The sequence below is a fragment of the Hylobates moloch genome, unplaced genomic scaffold, assembly GCF_009828535.3.
Source record: "Hylobates moloch isolate HMO894 unplaced genomic scaffold, HMol_V3 SCAFFOLD_5, whole genome shotgun sequence".
NCBI classification, from domain to species: domain Eukaryota; kingdom Metazoa; phylum Chordata; class Mammalia; order Primates; family Hylobatidae; genus Hylobates; species Hylobates moloch.
The window spans coordinates 141,227,543-141,248,286 of NW_026652280.1; the positions used below are offsets into that span (position 1 = coordinate 141,227,543).

The window sequence follows — 20,744 nt, forward strand, 5'->3', positions numbered from 1 at the left end:
CAGACACTTTTTCAATATCCATTACTCCAGTCCTTTATGCTAACAACACCCTGCTTTTATTTGAGACAACAATGTGCTCAGCCTCCGGTCATGGTTTATGACACTCAGTCATGACACACCTGTTCTCTGTAGTCCCAGCTTCTTTTCATTGAAGGGAGGGAGACTGGGTTATGGAACACACTTCTAGAAGACTACAGGTGAAACCCCTCACGCCTTTCAGGCCTTGTTCAAGTGTCACCTTCCCTGACCATCCTGTTAAAAATGGTAGACCCTGGCACATCGAAGGCACTCAACATATTTTTTTAAAGTCAGGTTTGGTGGCGTGTGTTTGTAGTCCTAGCTACTCAGGAGCCGGAGGCAAGAGGATTGCTTAAGCCCAACAGCTTGAGGCTGCAGTGAGCTATGATTGCACCGCTGCACTCCAGCCTGTGCAACTGAGTGAGGCCCTGTCTCTAAAAACAAACAAACCATTTTTTAGAGTGACCTCGTGAAAATAAAATTAGAAAAATCTCTGGAGAAAGTACTGAACAGCAAGCACAGATGCCCAGGGAGAAGAAAGATGACTGGCATGTTTGGTGAACAGGAGGCCAGCATGACTGGGATGGGTGTGATGGAGGGGAGAGGAAGGAGGGATGGGACCAGGTGACAGTGGAAGTCCTGCCTGCACAAGGGCTTGCAGGGCACAGACAGGCATTGGGATCATACTCTGAGTGATCATACTATGAGGTTGAGGAATGATTCTGGGCAGAAGGATGACAGCATCTGACAGCATCCATTTAAAACTACCATCTGGCTGTGGCTGAAAGAGACTGAAAATGACAACATAGAAGCAGGGAGAACAGGAGGCTGCTGCAAAATCCAAGCTGGTGATGATGCAGCTTGGACCATAGTGGTAGCAGTGAGGGAGAAGAGAAGTGATCAGGTTTCGCATGCATACTGAACGTGTAGTCAACAGGACTTGCCGACAGATTGGATGTGGATTGTGAAAGAAAGGAGATGAAGGATGACCTTAAGGCTTTGCCCCAAGCAGCATCATGGCTGGGAGAACTGCTGGAGGAACGGGTTTTGAAGGGAAACATCAAGCACTCAATTTTGGACATGTTTAAGTTTGAGATGCCTATTAAACATCCAAGTGGAGATACGAAAGGTCAAATAGATACACATCTCTTGATTTTAGAGAGAAGGCCAGGTCAGGGACAGAGGTAGTATCTAAAGCCTTGAGAGCGGATGCATGCACCTAGAAAGTGAGTGCAGAAAAAAGGAAGAATAAAAGAGTTCAAGTGTACGATGAGCCCTGGGATATTTCAATCATGATGACAATAATATGTGCCAGGCACAGGCCCCTTATCTGCAAGTGCTCATTTGCCCCTTACATAAATGCTGCAGGGTAAGTTCTCTCAACCAGACTTGATGGAAGGGGAATCTGTTTCACAGAGCTGGGTCATCTGTTCAAGGGCACACAGGTGGTTAAGAACTAAAACCTATCCGACAAAGTTTTCTTTCCTCTAGCAATCTAACTTATAAACCTTGGTATTATCCTGTCTTCCCTTCCCCATCCAACCAGCCTTTGATTTTTATCTTCACCTTAAGCTTTAGTACAGGGCATCCTAATCCTTTGCCCTGAACAATTCCTCCTGCCTCCTAATAGGATTTCTTGCCATGAGACTCTCCCCTGCTCTAGTTTATTCCTTGTTTCCTAAAAATAAAGCTGATCGGGTCAACTTCCTGTTTAGTCCTTCTATTCATTCCCCATAAATTCTAATCCAGCTCCTTAGCTTGGTAAACAGGAGCCTTCACAATCTGGCTCCAAGCTCTTCTGTGTCTCAGTTTCACATGCTGTTGTTGCTTTTTGGTGCCTATGCTAGGCTTAACCAGCATAGGAACAAAAAGGCAACTGCAGTACGTGATGTTAGGCACCTGATGGTGTGCGCTGTGTCTTGTTCCACATCTCAGAGGAAAGCTTTCTGCTTGTCACCATGAAGTACGATGTTTGGTGTAGTATTGTTGTATACGCCCTTCATCACATTATAGGAATTCTTTCTGTAGATGCTAAGAATGTATTGTTATTACCATGAATTGATGTCAACTTTTATAAAATGTTTTTCTGCATCGACTTGGCATCATAATTTCTCTCTTTTGATTAATCACTGATTTATTTTCTACTCTTAAATTAACCTTATTTCCTTGGATAAACCCAACTTGGTCTTCATGTGTTAACCTCTTTAAAATATATATATTTTTTTCTGGATTTGATTTGCTAATATTTTGTTTAGCACATAGCCCTACAGTTTGTGCAGTGGCCCAGGGGAAGCACTTTTTTTGGAAAGGTGACCAAAAGCAAGCTGATAAGTAGGAGCAGTTTGATTCCCCTTCTCCCTGGGATGAGGGCCTCTGTGTGGACGGCAAGGATTGGGATGGAGGGGACATCCAAAGTTCTCTATTATTACAGGAAAATAAAAATTTTGTTATTGAAAACATTCATTAAAAAAGAACACTTTCATATTCAGTACAGAATTTGGTACATATGTGGTACAAAAACTGAAATAGATCTCATTGCTAAAATTCAAAAGTTTTAATAGCAGAGAAATAAAAGTCTATAAATAAGCCTGTATATATGTTCAGTGTGCCAGTTCACCTGACATAAAAATAAATAGAGGGAAGAAGTCCCCAAAACACCCCTTCAGGAAGCTTTTTTACATCACATCCATGTATGACCCCTTCTCTGTGACTTTGATTAGGCCAAGGTTGATAAGAACAGTCTTTTCCAGTTCCAGATAACTCTCGTAGTCCATTTTTAATTCAGCCTGCATTTGTTCTTCTGACTTCTGATATATTTTCTGGGGGAGTGGGGGGAAGAAAAACAAGACATCCCTATAAAACACTGATATCTAAAAATACCAAAGGATGAGAAGGGGCTGTTTGTGAATAGTTGACCTGGCTGCTGTTTTCTGAAAAGGGTTGGATGGAGGGCAGGAAGGCAGGAGGGCAGGTGGGCGGGAGGCAGTCAGATGTGCTGGGAAAGGAGGGAGTGGGGGAAAACATGGCCCCCAACCACTCGCTCTCAAAAAAAAGTCCCTTTTTCCAGCCTTCTTCCCTATAACTCTTGTTTCCCTTACGTAGACTGGAGGGTGACTAATAGCCTAGAGGTTGCAGAATTCTTTTGAAATCCCCCTCTTCTGAGTCCCATATGGATGGCATAGCTTGTGGATCACACGGCAATGACTACTCTCCCAGGCTGAGTCTCCAGCTGAAATTCTGGTTAGGAAAATTCCCATTTCATATGCAGCTAGAGCAGTGATTATTATTATCCATTGAGGAGTGAGCTGTTTCCAGATTTTATGTTTGCAAAGAGACAGGTGCATGAGTTTCCTGAAATCTGTGTTGAACTGTACAGCCTTATCCTGGCACCTGGTGAGCGCTCATACAGGCCAGCCTTGCTGGACGAACATGCGAACACTTTCTATGTGCCAGTTATTGGCTAAGTGCTGTAAATATTTTAACTCATTTAAGCTCCATTGCAATCTTCTGAGGTTGTTACTGTTGCCATTTCCCCCTTTATCAGCCGTTGCTTAGAAGGAGACATTTCTGACTAACATTAGTTGTTTTTCCTTAGTGACTTTTTTTATGTTCTAAATGTAACAGAGGAACCCTTTCAAATTCATTCACGTACCCACAATCTATTAATAGTTCCAGAGAAAATTTGAGAAGTGGTGGCTTTACTTAAAAGAGGGCACCATATCAAATGGAAATGAAGCTACAAGAAGTTGGGAACGTTTTGGAAATTGAAAAGTATAATACAATTTAAGACATTATTATTATAATATTCAGGTGTTTAAAAAGTATTTCACATGCAAATTATTTTTAGATTATCCACAATTCTACTCGCTCCCACTGATGTAGATAATTAGGAGCGGTTGCTATGGTATTTAAACACTCATAATAATCACGGATAATTGCTGGGGAAGGGGAAGGGTGGCAGATTATCTCCCACAACAGAATCTCAACAAACCAACATTTGTTAAGTGTGCAAAAGAACAAAACTAAGATCAATTTGTTTGTAGCAGTGGAATGCAATGAAAGGTTAATTAATTGGCATTCTTTTACACTTTGTCACCAAACATGTTTTTGAAATGAGATCCTCTGCTTTTATTGCACTAATTAGTAGCTATCAATAAGTGATAATGTTAATTTATTTGCTAATGCAGCACATTACAATATTTCCACATGCTAATGCTTTTTTTTTTTTTTTTTTGAGATGGAGTTTCGCTCTTGTTGCCCAGGATGGAGTACAATGGCACAATCTCAGCTCACCGCAACCTCTGCCTCCCAGGTTCAAGCAATTCTCCTGCCTCAGCCTCCCGAGTAGCTGGGATTACAGGTATGCGTCACCATGCCCGGCTTATTTTGTATTTTTAGTAGAGACAGGGTTTCTCCATGTGGGTCAGGCTGGTCTCGAACTCCTGACCTCATGATCTGCCCACCTCGGCCTCCCAAAGTGCTGGGATTACAGGCGTGAGCCACCGCGCCCGGTGCCACATGCTAATGCTTTTGAGACTGGGGGCCTCATGTGAGTAATTGTGTTTGAGGATGTATGTATTTGGCTATACGGAACCTACAGATGGGATCAATGATGAAATGCTGGTAACAAAAGAGCAAAGGAGAGAGGGAGCAGAAATTGAGACTGAGGTGATCTCAAGTGAGAAAGAAAAGCCTAATTCACAGAGTATTTAAAAGCCCAGAATTCCAGTGGGCAAGGGAAGACCGGCAGAGTCACAGAATTCGTATCAAACAGGGAGAAGCTGAGAAAGAGGAGCATGGGGTGCTTTAGAGCTTAGGTTCTTTTTTGGCAGAGTTTAAGATGGATGTGCCCTATACCAAATTCTCCGCTATTTCAAGTTTCATAGCTTCAGCATATCATATACAGTAATATTCACCTCTTTCTCTCTACCCCTTCACATCTATCTATCTATCTATCTATCTATCTATCTATCTATCTATCTATCTATCACATCTATCAATCATCTATCTAATCTATCATCTATCATTATAATAGCTCTATTTACTGAAAGTCTATTTGTCACTTTCTTTGACTGACAGCCTTACAGTAATCCTAGTTATTAGTATTCCCATGTTCAAGATAAGAGACCTGAAGCTCAGCAAAGGTGACGGCCTTGCTCCAAATCTCACAGCTAGTCAGTGGCAGAGTTGGGATTTGAGCCCACGTGTCTTAATTCCATATTCAACTCTTTTTGCACCACCTTCTTTAATGCATTATTCACGAGATATTAAAATTCTATAATGAAAGCATTCAAATTTTGAATTAATGTATCTGAACTAAAGGACTTTGAAATTATAGAAAATTTCAGAAACTTAAATTGGACAGAATCTCACTAGGTGTCTAACTGGCAGTGAGCTAGGAAATCAAAGGAATGCCCTCTTGACTCTCATGAGAACAAGAGAAGAATGTGAAAAAGTATAACTTTTCTATGGAAATTGTGGATTAAGCCAAACAAATATATTTCCACTGGTGTTCGAGGAAAACATCTTTCATTTCTGAAATTTGACTTACAACTTTTTTCTTTGCCATTTCTAGTTCCATTTCTTTCTTTTCTTGCTCACGAATTTTTTTGCGCTGTTCTACGTATTCCAGATGCTTGACTTCTCTTTCAAAGTAGTGGTTAACACTTGCCATCTGTTAGAAACAGAAGTCCGTGAGAGGTGACATGCAGGAAGCCCCCATGACCTTTACAAGGCTCTGTTAGAATTTCTGCTGCTTGTAATTAGGTAGACAACCTACCTAATCTACCTCCCTAATCTACTTGATCATTATCTAATGATCGTCTACCTAATCATTATGTAGATTATCTATTTTGTGATACTTTAAATCTTTTAGGTGAATATAATTTGGAAATTGTACTCACAGACCCACTACCAGAGGAGCTGGTACAATTCAGGGGCTACTGTGCTAACATTTAGGGCTCTGTGACTTGGAGGTTTCCAAAGTAGGGTTGGAAGGAGAGAGCTGCAAAAATGTGCAATTTTGTAGTAGAAATATTCAGGGGTTGCTTTTTCCCCATTTCTTCTTTCTTACTTCTAAATCTGAGGGAAGTTTCATGTCATTAATCAAACTTAGAAAACCCAGATGAGGGTATCAGTGTAGACCCTAGAGGGACTGGAAGCAGAGCTGAACTCCTGGTCCCTGGAGGGCTTCGCGTGTAGGCATAGAATAGAAGCAGGAAAGTCAGCAGAGACCTTGGGGAAGGCAACCAGGGGAGAGACAGCCTTTTGCCTGCCAGTAACTAGGCCGATGTTTGGACTTGCAGCAGACTGCAATCTATATGTTTAATGTTCATTGTATATACATTTATATATTTCTATTCATTGATCTTTTTAAAGCCTCATTATTAACATTGTTTGAAACACTTGGGTGGTGGGTACAGTGTGGTGGGGGGTGCAGAATACTGCCAGTTCAGCTGTGCTGCCTGCTATACTCCAAGTTGGGTTGGGAGCCAGTGGGGGTGGGTGATGGAGAGATGCATGAACATGTCAACTGGGCCCTCAGGGAAGGGTATCACTGAAATCAGCACCCCACACTTTGGTTACAATGGGAAAAATGACATTTTCTGATTATGAATCCCCAAGTCATTATTCTCTCAGAATCTGGACTTCATTTATTTGGTTTCCCTCCCATGTCATGTTTGGGGCTTTTTTTTAAAGCTTCAAACTATTTAACTCATACAACAGAAATACATCCTCTTATTTACTGTATGAGTCTTTTGTTCCCTTACAGAGCAAAAATGCTGTCATTTCTAACATTTTCTTAAAGACATATCTCAGCAATATCTGGTCACATTAATTCTCAAAGTCGTAAGTTACTAACCTCATTGGTGGAAGGGCGACTTAATGTCCAAGGAATTTCTAATATATGCAGTGTTCCATAATAATCAGCTATGGCTATAAATTGCTGTTTAGCTGAAAGATTTAAAATAAATGGGAGGAAAAAATCAGCAAACAGAAAACCATCTTATGCAGTTAAACATGAAATATGTTTTTGTTTTGTGTTCTCCCAAAGGACCTGCTGTGGTTCCAGTGATCCTGGCATTCTCATCAGATGTTCATGGCTGGACCATGTAAACACGTACAAGTCATTTTTTCCAGCTGATGAAATGAAAGCTAAGACTGAGCCTTTGTCGGTCCCCCTGCTGCCTCAAAACTTGTATTTCTGCTGACTTTAAGGAATGTGGCTCCTGGCTGAAGGTGACTCTCTCTGTGGCTGGGCCCACTAGGCATACTTGAGAAGAAAGCAAGGAGAACACATGGAAAGATTTTCAAAGAAAAGTCATGAAGTTCATTTTCACTGAACACAGAAAGGGCTAAAGGGTACCATTATCCAGAAGAATTTCAAAGATGTAGCCAGAACCACAGGTCTTATTATAAAAACAAGTAGCTTCCTTTGAACATTTAAAATGGGTATAATATGCAAAGTATTTGAGATTTTTCATCTTTTTCTTCTCCTTCTCCTTCTTCTTTCTTCTTTTTCGTTTTTTTTTTTTTTGAGACAGGGTCTCCCCCTGTAGCCCAGGCTAGAATGCAGTGGTATGATCATGGCTCACTGCAGCCTCAACCTCCCAGGCTTAATCAATCATCCCACCTCAGCTTCCTGTGTAGCTGGGACTACAGGCGCATAGCACCATGCCCGGCTAATTTTTGTTTTGTATTTTTTGTAGAGACGGGGTCTTGCCATGTTGCTCAGGCTGGCCTTGAACTCCTGGACTCAAGTGATCTTCCCGCCTCACTCAGCCTCCCAAAGTGCTGGGATTAGAGGCATGAGCCACCATGCCCAGCCTGAGAATTTTAATTTTCTGTCTCACTGTCTGTGTGTTCTTTTCCTTTTTAGTAGGTCTGCTTCAAATTGCAAAATCCTGGATTCATAATCCCTGTAGGTGTACAAAGCAATGTTTTACACCAAAGTGGGAAAAGATACTTGAGTGGCACATATGGCTAAGCAGTAGTCTGACTGTGACACTCAAGATGCTGAAGATTGAGTTTCCAAATCTAATGTTTCTGAGAAATGGATAGAAAGAGAAATTCATGCTGTATGCCTTTGGAAACAAAGGGAAACTTCTTTTAAAAAAGGCAGGTGGGTTACAGTGGTTCACCCCTATAATCCAAGAACTTTGGGAGGCTGAGGCAGGAGGATTGATCACACCACTGCACTTCAGCCTGGGCAACAGAGCAAGATGTCATTGCAAAAAATAAAATAAAAAGAGGCAAACATACTGGATTTACCTAGAAATTACTACTTGGGCGAAACAGAAAAAAAATGGAGACAAAGGACATACATCACGTTTCTATAGACACATCCTTGAATTTATGCTTGCTTTGTTATATAGTACTTTTTCCTCATAGTTGGTTCAAAGGTTAAAGCTTAAATACATATATAACTGCAGATAATCATTTTATCTTATGAAGAGAATTGCTTGATATTAGCCAGGAGAGAACCACAAAAGTGATATAATATTAAAAAATATGATTTGTAATAAAAATTAAAGAAACAAAATTTATTCTATGTGGAAAAAAAAATCAGCAAAAGATAACAAAGATCCGGGTCACCCTGTCTGACCCGGAGAAGAGAAGGATGTTTCCCATCGTGTGGTTCAAAACCAGCCTCTGCCTGACACGTGTCTCAGAAATCATGATGAGGCAACACTGAGAGGAGCTCAGGTTGTGTCCAAGGTTTGACAGCAAGAGAGAAGGAAAAGGAAGAGGAAAGATGGGAAGGAAAGGGAAGAGAGAAGAATGAAAAGGAAAGGAAGAGAAGGGAAGGGATAAGAAGGGATGAGCAGGAAGAAAAACAAAAAACTAAGAAATAAACATTGGAGGCTTTCCAGACGAATGTCAAGATGTTCCCGAGTTACCCAAAATGACTTAGCTTATTTAGTTAGAATTAACATACAAGAAAAGATCCAGGGTTTGATGTAGGTGATCATAGTTATGCAAATGTTTTGAGACTGGGCCGGTTCGTGGGTTTTCTCCAGAAGGTCCCAGATATCAACGTATCCATCTTCTCGGCCGATATAGAAAACTCCGGGCCGAGTCAGGGACCAGTGGCCTGAGGTGTACCTTTTTGGTGCACAGCATGACTGAAGGAGGGGTCCAGTCTTTAAACAAATTTTTAAAAAGACAAATAAAGAAGATTTTGTTATTATCGGAGGGAAATTCACCATGATGTTCGTTAAGTACAACTCAAGCTAGCTGTGATCATGTAACAACAAAATGACGCCCACAGGAAGTCTGACTTCTCTTTGTTGTAGGGTTTGTATATAACACCAGCTTTTCTTTCTTGTTTTCATAAGCCATTTTTAGTTGCTTTTCAGAAAATATTAAACATTCCAATTAAGTTGTTGAAGTTTCTAATAATCCCACTTCTAAACCCACTACTGCTTCTAACCTTACGACTATTTCTGTGGAAAGTGGTGGACATTAGACAAGTAAAGATTATAAGGACATTCTGCTTATGCTTTTATTTTGCTATCAGGTATCTGCTTCCCATGGAAACGGTTCAGTAAACAGTAGAGAGTAAAACAAATGAAAAGTCTGCCAGTTCCAGCTGTGTACTGCATGTTGAAAATGAACATCAGAATTGGCAATTCTCATATAAAGTGACTTCAGATGGAAGCAGTTGATTGCCTATAAATACACTAGGAAGAGATTTTAGACCATTGAAGCATCATGCAATCATCTTCTCTTTTCTCTACCACAGGGTAATCTGCCTTCTTTGGGAGGTTTTCCAAAGTGAGAATAGAATGTGCTTTCTACCCACTTCAGGCTTCATCTACTGACCAGGGGTGCTCCTTCGCCTACTTACAACTGCAGGGACTGAACTAAATCATGGAGCTGTCTCCCACCCTCCAATATATGCATAAGAGACTTTCCTGTGAAGAAAGAATGTCGCAGATTCATGGACTCTGTGGAGGTGACATTTCAAACTTGTTCTCCTTGTCTATTTCTCCCAGCACCTTGAGTTTCTATAACCAAATTCCTGACCCTGGCATAGTCTTTGGACAATCATGCCTGAATTTCCTTTTTCTTTTTCTTTAACTACAACACTTGCTAATTGTAAAAAAAAAAAAAAAAAAAAAAAAATCAAACATACAGAAGTACATTGGCATAAAGCAGAAGTTCTTTGTTGATGACCATTTAAGTAGTTTCTAAATTATTTTCAATGATAAATATACAGTTTTTGAGTATATGTTAGAGTTTCAGAAGTGGAACTGTTAGGTTAAATATATATACATTTATATACATATATATGTATATCAACTTTGAAATATATATATGTGTGTGTATATATATCCACATTATATGCCTATATACAAACACACATATATTTCAAAGTTGGTATACACATATGCATATATACATATATATTATATGCATATAATGAAATTATATGCATATACAAATATATATAGTTTCAGGCTTTGATAATCTCAAATTGCTCACCAAAGAGACATGTCAGCTTACAATCCCACCAAAAGTACTGATTTCCCCACACCCTTGCTCACCAGATTTTATCAATCATTCTAGTTTTTGGCAGTTTAGCTCCTATCTGCCTAGATCCAGCCCCTCTCCTAATCCTGACCACACTCTTGCTCCCTCCCTTTAACCACTGTATGTCCCTGGACAGGCGAGGGTCTGCCTGCTGACATACCCTCAGCCTGCTCACTCCCACTTTCTGCACCTGCCAACATATTCCTGGTGCAGAGGGAAAGATGACAAACCCAGTGTTTCTCCTTGCACTTCAATCAGAATTAGACACCCCATCTGAAAAAATGCAGGTCAAGTCCAGGTGTGGTGTCATACCTGTAATCTCGGCACTTTGGGAGGCCGAGGCAGGTGAATCACTTGAGCCCAGAAGTTTGAGACCAGCCTGAGCAACATGGTGAAATCCCCGTTTCTACAAAAAGCATACACAAAAAAGCTGGGCTTGGTGGTGTGCACCTGTTGTCCCAGCTACTCAGGAGGCTGAGATGGGAGAATCACCTGAGCCTAGGAAGTCGAGGCTGCAGTGAGCAGAGATCACACCACTGCATTCCAGCCTGGGCCACAAAGTGAGACCCTGGCCCCCACCCCCAAAAAATGCCAGTGAAGTCGATTGCCCACAGTAGATATTCCAAGACTGTTACGTTTCGGAGAACAAGGAACTTGTAAACTGTTTTCTCCCCTCAGGAAGGAAAAACCAATGAATGTGTTTTCAAAAGGATTACAGTGGTTCTGCTGACAAGCTGGTGTCCCTGCCATCTGTTCTAATTTCTCTAAAAAGTGTCCCAAAGGCACTATTATGTCAGAACATAACAGTTCCTCTTGTCTTTCTCAATAACAAAGGATCACACACTCACGCCTCCATTTTGCAGGCAACTTACCATAACACCTTCTTTCCATATGGCCACGTTCCAACCCCCAACCGTGAGAATAATGTCGTTGTAGAAAGGTGATCTCTGAATAGTGTGGACAGTTCCGTCATGAATGGTGTGGACGCTCACTGGCTTCTTTGCTGTTGGAGTGAAAGAAGGCCATCTCATCTTTCATAACACCGTTTGCATTCCTGCAGTGAGGAATGGACAGACCTCCAATGGACAGACAGGGCCCCATGAATGGGTTCAGGGAGTGGAGAACCAGAGGTCAGCTGGGATGAAAAGATCTGTCAAGGGATGGCTCCTTCTGTTATCATGGAATGTCCAGGGAATAGCCCATCAAGGCCACTTTTCAAGCTCGAATGAATACTTTGTGTTATTCATTTACTCATTCATTAATTCACTCAATTAGTCAATAAATATTTATAGATTGCCTATATGTAATAGCAGGTACTGTAGTTGGCTGGGTAGACAATGGTTAGCAAATAAACATGATTTTGTCCCCAAGGAGCTTACAGTCCAGTGGGAAAGATAGAATTTCAATAAACACATCCCAAAGTATACAATGTAAAAATTGTGAAAAGTGTTGTGAAGGAAAAAATATTACAAGTAAGAATAACAAGGGGATTTGTAATTTAGACTGAAGGGTCAGAAAAGGCTTCTGTGGAGATGCATCATGTAGGCCTGAATAGCAGCTCAACATGGGAAGATTCTGGTGTGAAGGAACATTCCAGAGAGTGGAAACAACACCCACCAAAGTCCCAAGGAGAGAAGTGTTTGGTGCTTTTACACACTTGAGGAAGGCACCCCCGACAGCAATCTGGTCATTTTAGAGTGAGACATGAAACAAACGGGGACTAGGAGGGTCTAGGCCATGCTGGGCCTTGTAAGAAAGGAGTTCAGATTACACTCTAAGTGCTGTGTGTTGTAATGAGTCCTTTAGGTCTCCAAGTGAGACAATTTGATTGACGTTTCTGAAAGAGTCTCTGGCTGCTGTGGGGAGAATGGATTAGAGGCAGGTAAAAGCAGAGGAGGCTGCAGTGGCAGTTCTGGTGAGAGAGGATGGTGGCGTGGACTAAGACGCAAGGGAGAAGAAGGGATAATCAAGAAATATTTGTGAGCTAGAATTGACAGGACTTGGAGACAGCTTGAATAGGAAGACAGAGATGAAATGCTGAGAATGACAGCCAGGTTTCTGACAAGAGCCACAGTCCTTCCATTTGTTGCCAGTGCCTTACAGGTTCTAATGTTAAGATCAAGAGTTCACTTTAGCCTCTGCCCCAGGTCCCAGGGTCTTCCTGCTTCTCTGGTCTCTTTACTCAGATAACAGGAGGATTCTGCTTGGGTTTCCTCTCCCTGAGAGTTGGCTGCAGAACTGAATCCTCCTAATTTCTTGTTGCCCACAACCCTATGCCCCAGGCATGACCATAAAAACATATGGCTGTCAAGGCCACACCACAATGTCCAGCCACTTTATACTAATGTTTTCTGAATTTTATCATATTAATTGCTCTGTGAGAGATGGGGTTTTTCCCCCAGAACACTCGTGGCACATTAAGCAGAAAAAGATGCACTAAATCTTGTAAGAAGCTTATAAAGTAGGGTTTCAAACAGTTATTTCTCCACTCAAGTTCACAGTAGCATTATTCGCAAAAGCCAAAATGTGGAAGGAATCCGAGTGTCCCTTGAGGCATGAATGGATAAACAAAACGTGGCGTATACATATGATGGAATAGTATTCAGCTTTGAAAGGAAAGGAAATTCTGATCCATTCTACAACATGGATAAAGCTTGAGGACATTATGCTAAATGAAATAAGCCAGTCACAAGAAGACAAATACTGCATGATTCTAGGGTAGTCGAATTCATAGAAACAGAAAGTAGAATGGTGTTTGCCAAGGGCTGGGGGACTAGGGACAAATGAGGAGTTAGTATTTAATAGGTATGGAGTTTCCATTTTGTAAGAAGAAAAGAATTCTGGAGATTGAGTGCACAGCAACATGAATGTACTTAACAGCACTGAACTATATTTTGAAACTGGTTGAGATGGTAAGTTTTATGCTTATGTGTATTTTACCACAGTTAAAATATTTTTTAAGTAAAAATAAATAAAAACTTAAATGTAGCTTTTCTGGATTAAAAAAAAAAGGCTAATTTTCCCCCAACCAAACCCCTTGCTTGAAGAGAGCACAGAAGACATACTTCTGAGGCCATCTTGAAGTGATCTAGAAGATTCCTGGTGAGGCTCAAGACCCCTGGAAACCAGCAGCTTTCTTCTTGCTACTGCTCCTGTTTCTCAGAGCCTGGGTTTGCCCTCTGCGTTAGCGAGGCTTCCTTAGACACCACCTCACTCTGGGGAGCAGGGCCCTCTAAGAACTGAAATGATTACCAATGATAGTGATGTTGACAATCGTAAGGTTTGCACTTTAAAATAATGTTAGATGCTCTCAGTCCATAAAAACTTTTTCTTTCTTTTGTCCGTTGAAAGACAGTGTCATTCAGCAATGAATGGAGTGGTCCTTAAATTATTAAATGGACTGCCAGAGCCTCCAGGCCAGGTTATTATAAAAAGATGAAAAAGCCATTTTTCAGAGCCATTATCTAATGCTGGAGGCAATATAGAGCAAACTACCTGTGTTCAAATTCTGGTAATGCCACCTACAGCAGCTACCCATAGGGCTGCTGTGAGGACCACAGGAGTTATTCACAGAAGCCTGGCACATGACATGTGCCGATTTGTGAGTACAGTATATGACATGATTATGTCAACTGCCATCATTCAGCTGGCATTTATCTTGGCTTGTCACTTAGATCATCTGGAAAGTCTGTTTGCGCTTCCTTATCACACACATCTCAGTTAAGGTAATCTGTCTCTTAGAAGTTTCTTCTTAAAAACCTGTTTGTCGGCCAGGCGCAGTGGCTCACACCTGTAATCCCAGCACTTTGGGAGGCCATGGTGGGTGGATCACGAGGTCAGGAGATCGAGACCATCCTGGCTAACATGGTGAAACTCCGTCTCTACTAAAAATACAAATATATATATATATATATATATTAGCCAGGCATGGTGGTGGGCGCCTGTAGTCCCGGCTACTCGGGAGGCTGAGGCAGGAGAATGGCGTGAACCTGGGAGGCAGAGCTTGCAGTGAGCCGAGATCGTGCCACTGCACTCCAGCCTGGGCGACTGAGCAAGACTCCATCTCAAAAACAAAACAAAACAAAACAAAAAAACAAATAAAAAAACCAAAAAAACCCTGTTTGTCATGGGCCCCCTCCAAAACAGTTCAGGAAGCTGGCTCTAGGAGGAAGTGGAGCCCCAAGAAAATCTCTGAGACCAGGAGGAATCAGTGTCCCCTGTGCACAACCAACTCATGGCATCTGGTCCTCAGCTTGTGTCCCAGGGGCATGGTAAGACTGCTGTAATGTTCTATAATGCCTAGCTTGCAGTACGTGAACAATGAACACTCATTAAGTGTTGAATAAATAGATATATGAGTAAGCATAAAAGAAGTTGAATGTAATTCATGATATCCAATATCTAATTTTGAGTTCATCTTTAAATCATGAAATTGGGAATGAATGGAAAGTGGAAAATCAGTCTCTGTTCTGTGTGCACTTGTCCCTCCCTAGGATCCATCTAATCCTCTCTCAATGGCCCACTGTTGTCAACAACACACATTTGAGGTTCCAGTCAGGGAAGAAAGTGGGAGTATTTTGGCTGCAAGATTAAATGGCTACCCTGGAGGCACGGCTGATAGTCTTCTCAGATCTTACAACAGACTCTGATTTCTGGAACCACACGCAGTAGGAGTGAGGCTGGGAGGTTACAGGTGAAGACCTGAGCTCCAATAGCTGTCCCCTATAGGCTGTGGCTCTGACCTCTGGCCCCTGTCAGTCACTCACATTTTCACTCGCGTGATTGACCAGATACCCTTCCGCAAAGAATCCAGCTGCTCTACCACACTGCTCCCTCATGGTGTTCTGAAGCCTTCTTGCCAGCCTTTGTGGGCCTAGCAGTCCCAGGAGCTACCTCTTCATTTGCTTATGGTTATCCCAAACTGTGAAATGCATTAAAATATATTTTCACGCTATGACAAAATTCAAAGCTTTAAAATGAGTAGTTATAATTGTAGTGAACCCCAAGGCTCTGAGCCTGCTAGAGATAGGGAGCTTTGCTTATTGGGGTGCCTGTATTCCTGACTGCAGTTCCTTCTCCCACCTGGATGTGACCCACATGCTTCTGCTCAGCTTTCCAGAGGCCCCGGTCCTGGGAGCGGCAGACATAAAGACACAACCTGTCCTAGCCCCAAAGGAGGGTCCTGCAGTCCCTTTTCCCATACTCTGCTGGGGTCTTCTAGATTATCTTACATTTTGCTTACAATCTCACATTGACTCAGATTTTCCACATAGATGAACTACCAGGTTATTGAATTATTGAAACAGCATTTTATTTTTAAATTAAATCACTCAAGTTTCTAAGTCATTTAAGCAACATATAGGACAGTGCTCCTCAAATTTTGGTGTGAAAACAAATACCCTGGAAAATGTTATGAAAATCTAGATTCCGATTCAGTAGGCCTGGGGTAGGATCTAAGATTTTTATGTGTATTTTCAGCAAGCTCCCAGCTGATGACTATGCTGCTTATTCAAGGCCTTCACCTTATTAGTCAGTACCTTAGGAGCCCTCTCTCCCATTAGCAAGAGCACAGTGACTCTGTACTGCATAACATTCCTTTGGGTAGTTTAAATTAAAAGTAACATCTTATTAATAACAGGGCAATCACAAAACTTACGCATAAGTCGGCCAGTTTCAGGGTCTTTTTCCATTTTCCAATCTGTGTATATCACTTCGCCTTCCTAAAAATATTACAGGTTCCTGATGAGTACAATGACAACTTAAGAGACAAAAGACCTCACACTCATGTGCTAAGATTGACTGTTAAGCAAAAACAAATGCAAAACAACAAGTCAATTTAATCAAGTAATTTGATCCAGTGGGGGAGAGGGAAAGCCTCAAAATAAGTACTCAATTTTATATCGAAGAAACAATGAGTTTGTTGTGTTTTTATCCACATATAATGATGTGGAGAACATGACAGTTCTGCAGATACTCCAGCTGGGACAGGAGTCCCAAACCGCTGGGCATCCAAACTTTTTGTTGTTGATCCATAAAGGGAGGGATCAGCCCATCTTATTCAGTGATTACTTTTCAGCCTATTAGAAAGTCAATTGTTAATAAATATTTGTGGAATAAGCAAGAATGAGGGACTATGAATGCATACATGGTGGTAATCACTACTTTCCAGGTTGAGAACAGGAAACATAAAGTTCAATCTAAATAAAATAGCAAGTGATATGTATTCCTGTTCTGCCTTATGGCCATTTTAAGGAGAGGGGAAGGCAAATGGACCCGATGTAAGAAGAGGAAGAAACAGTCATGCAAAGGAGAAAGACAGAGAGAACCGATGAATTACAGAGGTGGGAGAAGTTCACAGAAAATAATTAGTCCCTCGCTGTCATTGGATGGATGAGAAAACTGAGAGAGGTTAAATGACTTGCTCCAAGTCACCCCATGCAGTCTCCTAATTCCATTGTTTCTTCACTGGATGAGAAGAGAAACACACAGGAGTTTGTATAAAATGGGGGATGAATTGGGATCTGTAGCCAGGAAAGGGAGATGAGAGCACATTTGATTTATGCAAAGGGAAGGATAAACTCACTGGGGACAAGGTCACTCATTCACCCACCTGAGCTTTTATTTGTCTGTGTTAATTCATTTAACAAACAAGGACTGTATTTGGTGTTGGAAATTCCAAATCCAAGGACAAGCCCTCTCCCCACTCACGATCCTCACAGTCTAAGGAAGCAGACAGATGGGTACATGTTTTGCTAATCTATGGCCACGTTGCACATCACCCTCAGGGATACCACTTCTTGAGCACTCAGTGCTTGCCAGCATTCTTGGGAGCTTTATGGATGTGACCCTTAGCCCTCACCAAGTCCTGTAAGACAGCTATTAATATCTCCTGGGTCTCATAGCCAGTACATGAAACAATGAAATTGAATCAAGTCAATGAGGACTAGTTGGAACTAATCTAATAAATGTGTGTTGAAGGCTCATCATATCATCAGTCACCTAGCTGGAAACCTTTATATCCTTCTCTAGCCACTTCTGTAATTCTATTACCCAACTCCACTTCTCCGACTCCTGTGTTGACATTCTTGGCCCCACTGCTCAGGCCCTTTTCATTTCTGGGCTGGGCCACCTGAAATCACTGCCTGCCTGGCTTCTCTCCCTCCAGGGTTCCACTCCCTTCCCTCAGCCCACGCCAGCCAGTCAAGATCCCAGTGAGGCCTCCCTGAAGATCTCTATCCAAAGTAGATGGATCAGCTGTGTCACAAGTTGGTAGAACCTTCCAATGGAATGCCAATCCCATGAGGCCAGGGAATTTTGTCTGTTCACTGCTATATCCACAGGGCCAAGAGCAATGCCTGGCATAAATTAAATGTGCAGTGAGTATCTGTTGAGTGATGAGTAAAGAAATTCCAAGTAGGGCAAGGCCTCCAAAGGCAGGCAAGAGTTTGTATCAGGAGAATGAGAAAAAAGGCCGGGCACGGTGGCTCACACCTGTAATCCCAGCACTTTGGGAGTCCAAGGCGAGTGGATCACCTGAGGTCAGGAGTTCAAGACCAGCCTGGCTAACATGTGAAACACCGTCTCTACTAAAAATACAAAACAATTAGCTAGGCGTGGTGGCACACGCCTGTAATTCCAGCTACTCGGGAGGCTGAGGCAGGAGAATTGCTTGAACCTGGGAGGTGGAGGTTGCAATGAGCCAAGACCGTGCCACTACACTCCAGCCTGGGTGACAGAATGAGATTCCATCTCAAAAAAAAGAGAAAAGTTAAAAACAGAGCTGCTGGAGTGGGTAAGAGGGAGGTTGGTACAGATAAGGTAGAGAGATAGGCAGGGGACGAATCTTATAGGCCATGGTGCGAAGAGTCTGGATTTTATTCATGTTGTACTGAGTTGTCACTGAAGAGTTTGAGCAGGGGGTGTCATGCTTTAATTTCTGCTTTAAGATCTTGCAGTCATTGATCTTTCTAAATCTTGTCTGATGGTGTCATTCCCCTGCTTTAAAAACTTTAGTGCACAAAAAGACAATATTGTATAATTCCACCTACATGAGGTATCTAGAATAGTCACATTCGTAGATACAGAAAGTAGATGGTGGTTCCAAGTGGGTAGGGAAAGAAAGGAAGAGGGAGTTATTGTTTAGCGTGTACAGAGGCCCAGTTTGGGATGAGGAAAAGTTCTGGACATGGATGGTGGTGATGGCTGTACAATATGAATGTACTTTTCCAACAGATTATTGAACTCCTTTGGGAAAGGAGTTTCTTAATACCACTGAATTGTACATTTAAAAATGGCTAAGATGATTAATTTTATGTTACATATATTTTACCACAATTAAAAAAATGTTTTAAATTTTGCTGTGAAACCCAAGTTATAAAGCACTTATTTATTTGGTAGTGTCACATTGCTTACTAAATGAAACCCAAATTACCTAACACAGCAGGAAAGGCCCTTCAGTATTGGATTCCAACCAAGCATTCTAGACATACTTTTCCCTCTTACACCAAACTATTTCACTATCTCCAGACAAATCCTGGACTTTCGTAACTCCAAAGTATTGTTCAGGCTGTTACTTCTGCTTGGAATTCTACTCTCAACCTGATCTTTGAGATTCCTACTCAAACTCCAACATCCAAGCAGCCTGTGGGTCACCTTCCCCAACCTCCTTCTTCCTGTCAGAATGGCCTCTGGACTGGTGTTGGTGTTTATCGTGTGTCTGCTCCTTGACTAGGCAGAAAGTGCCTTGAGGAGAGAGGGACCATGCTATTCACTTCTGATCCCAGCACCCAGTGCTGTGCCTGAGACACAGTCATGTTCTCCAGAGCTTGTGGAATTGATTACTTTCCTCTTCATACCAAAGTGTGGATGCAGATTGCATTCTGGTGAGACTGAGCTATGGCCTCTTCTCATGGTGACTTGGCCTGGGAAAAACACTCTGTATTTCAGGGAATGACAGTCATGAGTGAAAAGAGCATCTCTGCCTCTGTATGACTGTAGATAAAGTTCTGAGACTCATTTCTTCATTTATAAAATGGCAATAATAATATCAACCTTACAGGATTACTGGGATTAAATGGGATATAATTTGGAAAATAACTTGGCACAGACACTGCTACATAGAAAATGTCCAGTAAATGTGAACTCACTTTGGTTATTATTACAGTATGTCCTTAGAAAATGGCAGCCATTATCATTATTATATCCAATTGTTATTTATCTTTTGAAATGAGTGAGTTTTTTACTGTCTCTTCTACTAGACTGTGTTAGCCCAACAAAACACTATAGTTTCTTAGTAAATCTCTAACACTTAGTATGGTTTCTTCCAAATGATAAAGGTATTTGATGAATATTTGTAGATTGAACAATATATTATTAGTTAAAAAGTATGCAATTTTACAGATTTTTCCATATATGTTCAGAAACATTTTAAAGGTGAATCTATGAAGTATCAGAGTTAAAAATGTTTAATGCAAACAAGCATACTAAAATATGAAAATGGTATAACTTTTATGTCTTTACATAGCAAAAATGTACAATAGATATTGTAATAATATATTTTAGTATAAATAAGTATTAATTTTAAAAGCAGATAATCCCAATTTACCTCTGTTCCCACAAAGAACTTTGTGCAGAAGTCATCTATTGGCTTGAGAAGATCGGCCATCCCACTTTCCAGATTATGGTACGGGTTCATTTCTTCTGCCTTCTCTGTTTTGCTCTGTGCTAACATTTTGTCTTTCAGAGGAGTGTGGGTAGAAGGAGTACATATTTACAGGGAAACATCTTTTAAAATATAGACAGTTTACATTTTCTGCCCCTTGCCACCTACATTTGCCCCATTCCCTTCCCAATGTAGTTAGCATAAGTCCAAGCATTTTTAGATTTCTAAATTAGCAAAAGAACCCTTTTTTGTTCCAAACCAAACATCAATGACTGTACTATATTATAGCTCTAGCTATACAGGCACATAGTGTAAGAGCATAGCTAATTCGGGGGCTGAAACACAAACATCATTGGCAACCTGTTTCTTTTTAAAAGTATTTGATGTTACCTTGTTTTAAAAGTCTTTTTGTAATATAAAATTAATAAACGTTCTTATTTAAGCCTTGGAGAATAAAGAAAAGCGTGAGTAAAAGAACAAAAATCATGTCTCCCAGAGATAATATTAAAATATTGTGACTTTTCTTGTA

At 41.2% G+C, this 20,744-nt stretch overlaps 1 protein-coding gene across 2 annotated transcripts in view; it reads right to left on the reverse strand.

The window, feature by feature from the left end:
- Positions 1–2,557: 2,557 nt before the first annotated feature.
- DNAI3 (dynein axonemal intermediate chain 3) overlaps positions 2,558–20,744 on the reverse strand; it is a 70,319-nt gene continuing 52,132 nt past the window's right edge. For both annotated transcript variants that reach the window (XM_032151982.2, XM_058439869.1), the window contains 7 exons: positions 20,159–20,289; positions 16,211–16,274; positions 11,427–11,557; positions 8,957–9,161; positions 6,881–6,972; positions 5,570–5,692; positions 2,558–2,837 (listed from right to left, as the gene is read on the reverse strand). In XM_032151982.2, coding sequence (XP_032007873.1) covers positions 2,694–2,837; positions 5,570–5,692; positions 6,881–6,972; positions 8,957–9,161; positions 11,427–11,557; positions 16,211–16,274; positions 20,159–20,289 — 890 coding nt within the window. In that variant the 3' untranslated portion in view covers positions 2,558–2,693. The remainder of the gene's footprint in view (positions 2,838–5,569; positions 5,693–6,880; positions 6,973–8,956; positions 9,162–11,426; positions 11,558–16,210; positions 16,275–20,158; positions 20,290–20,744) is intronic.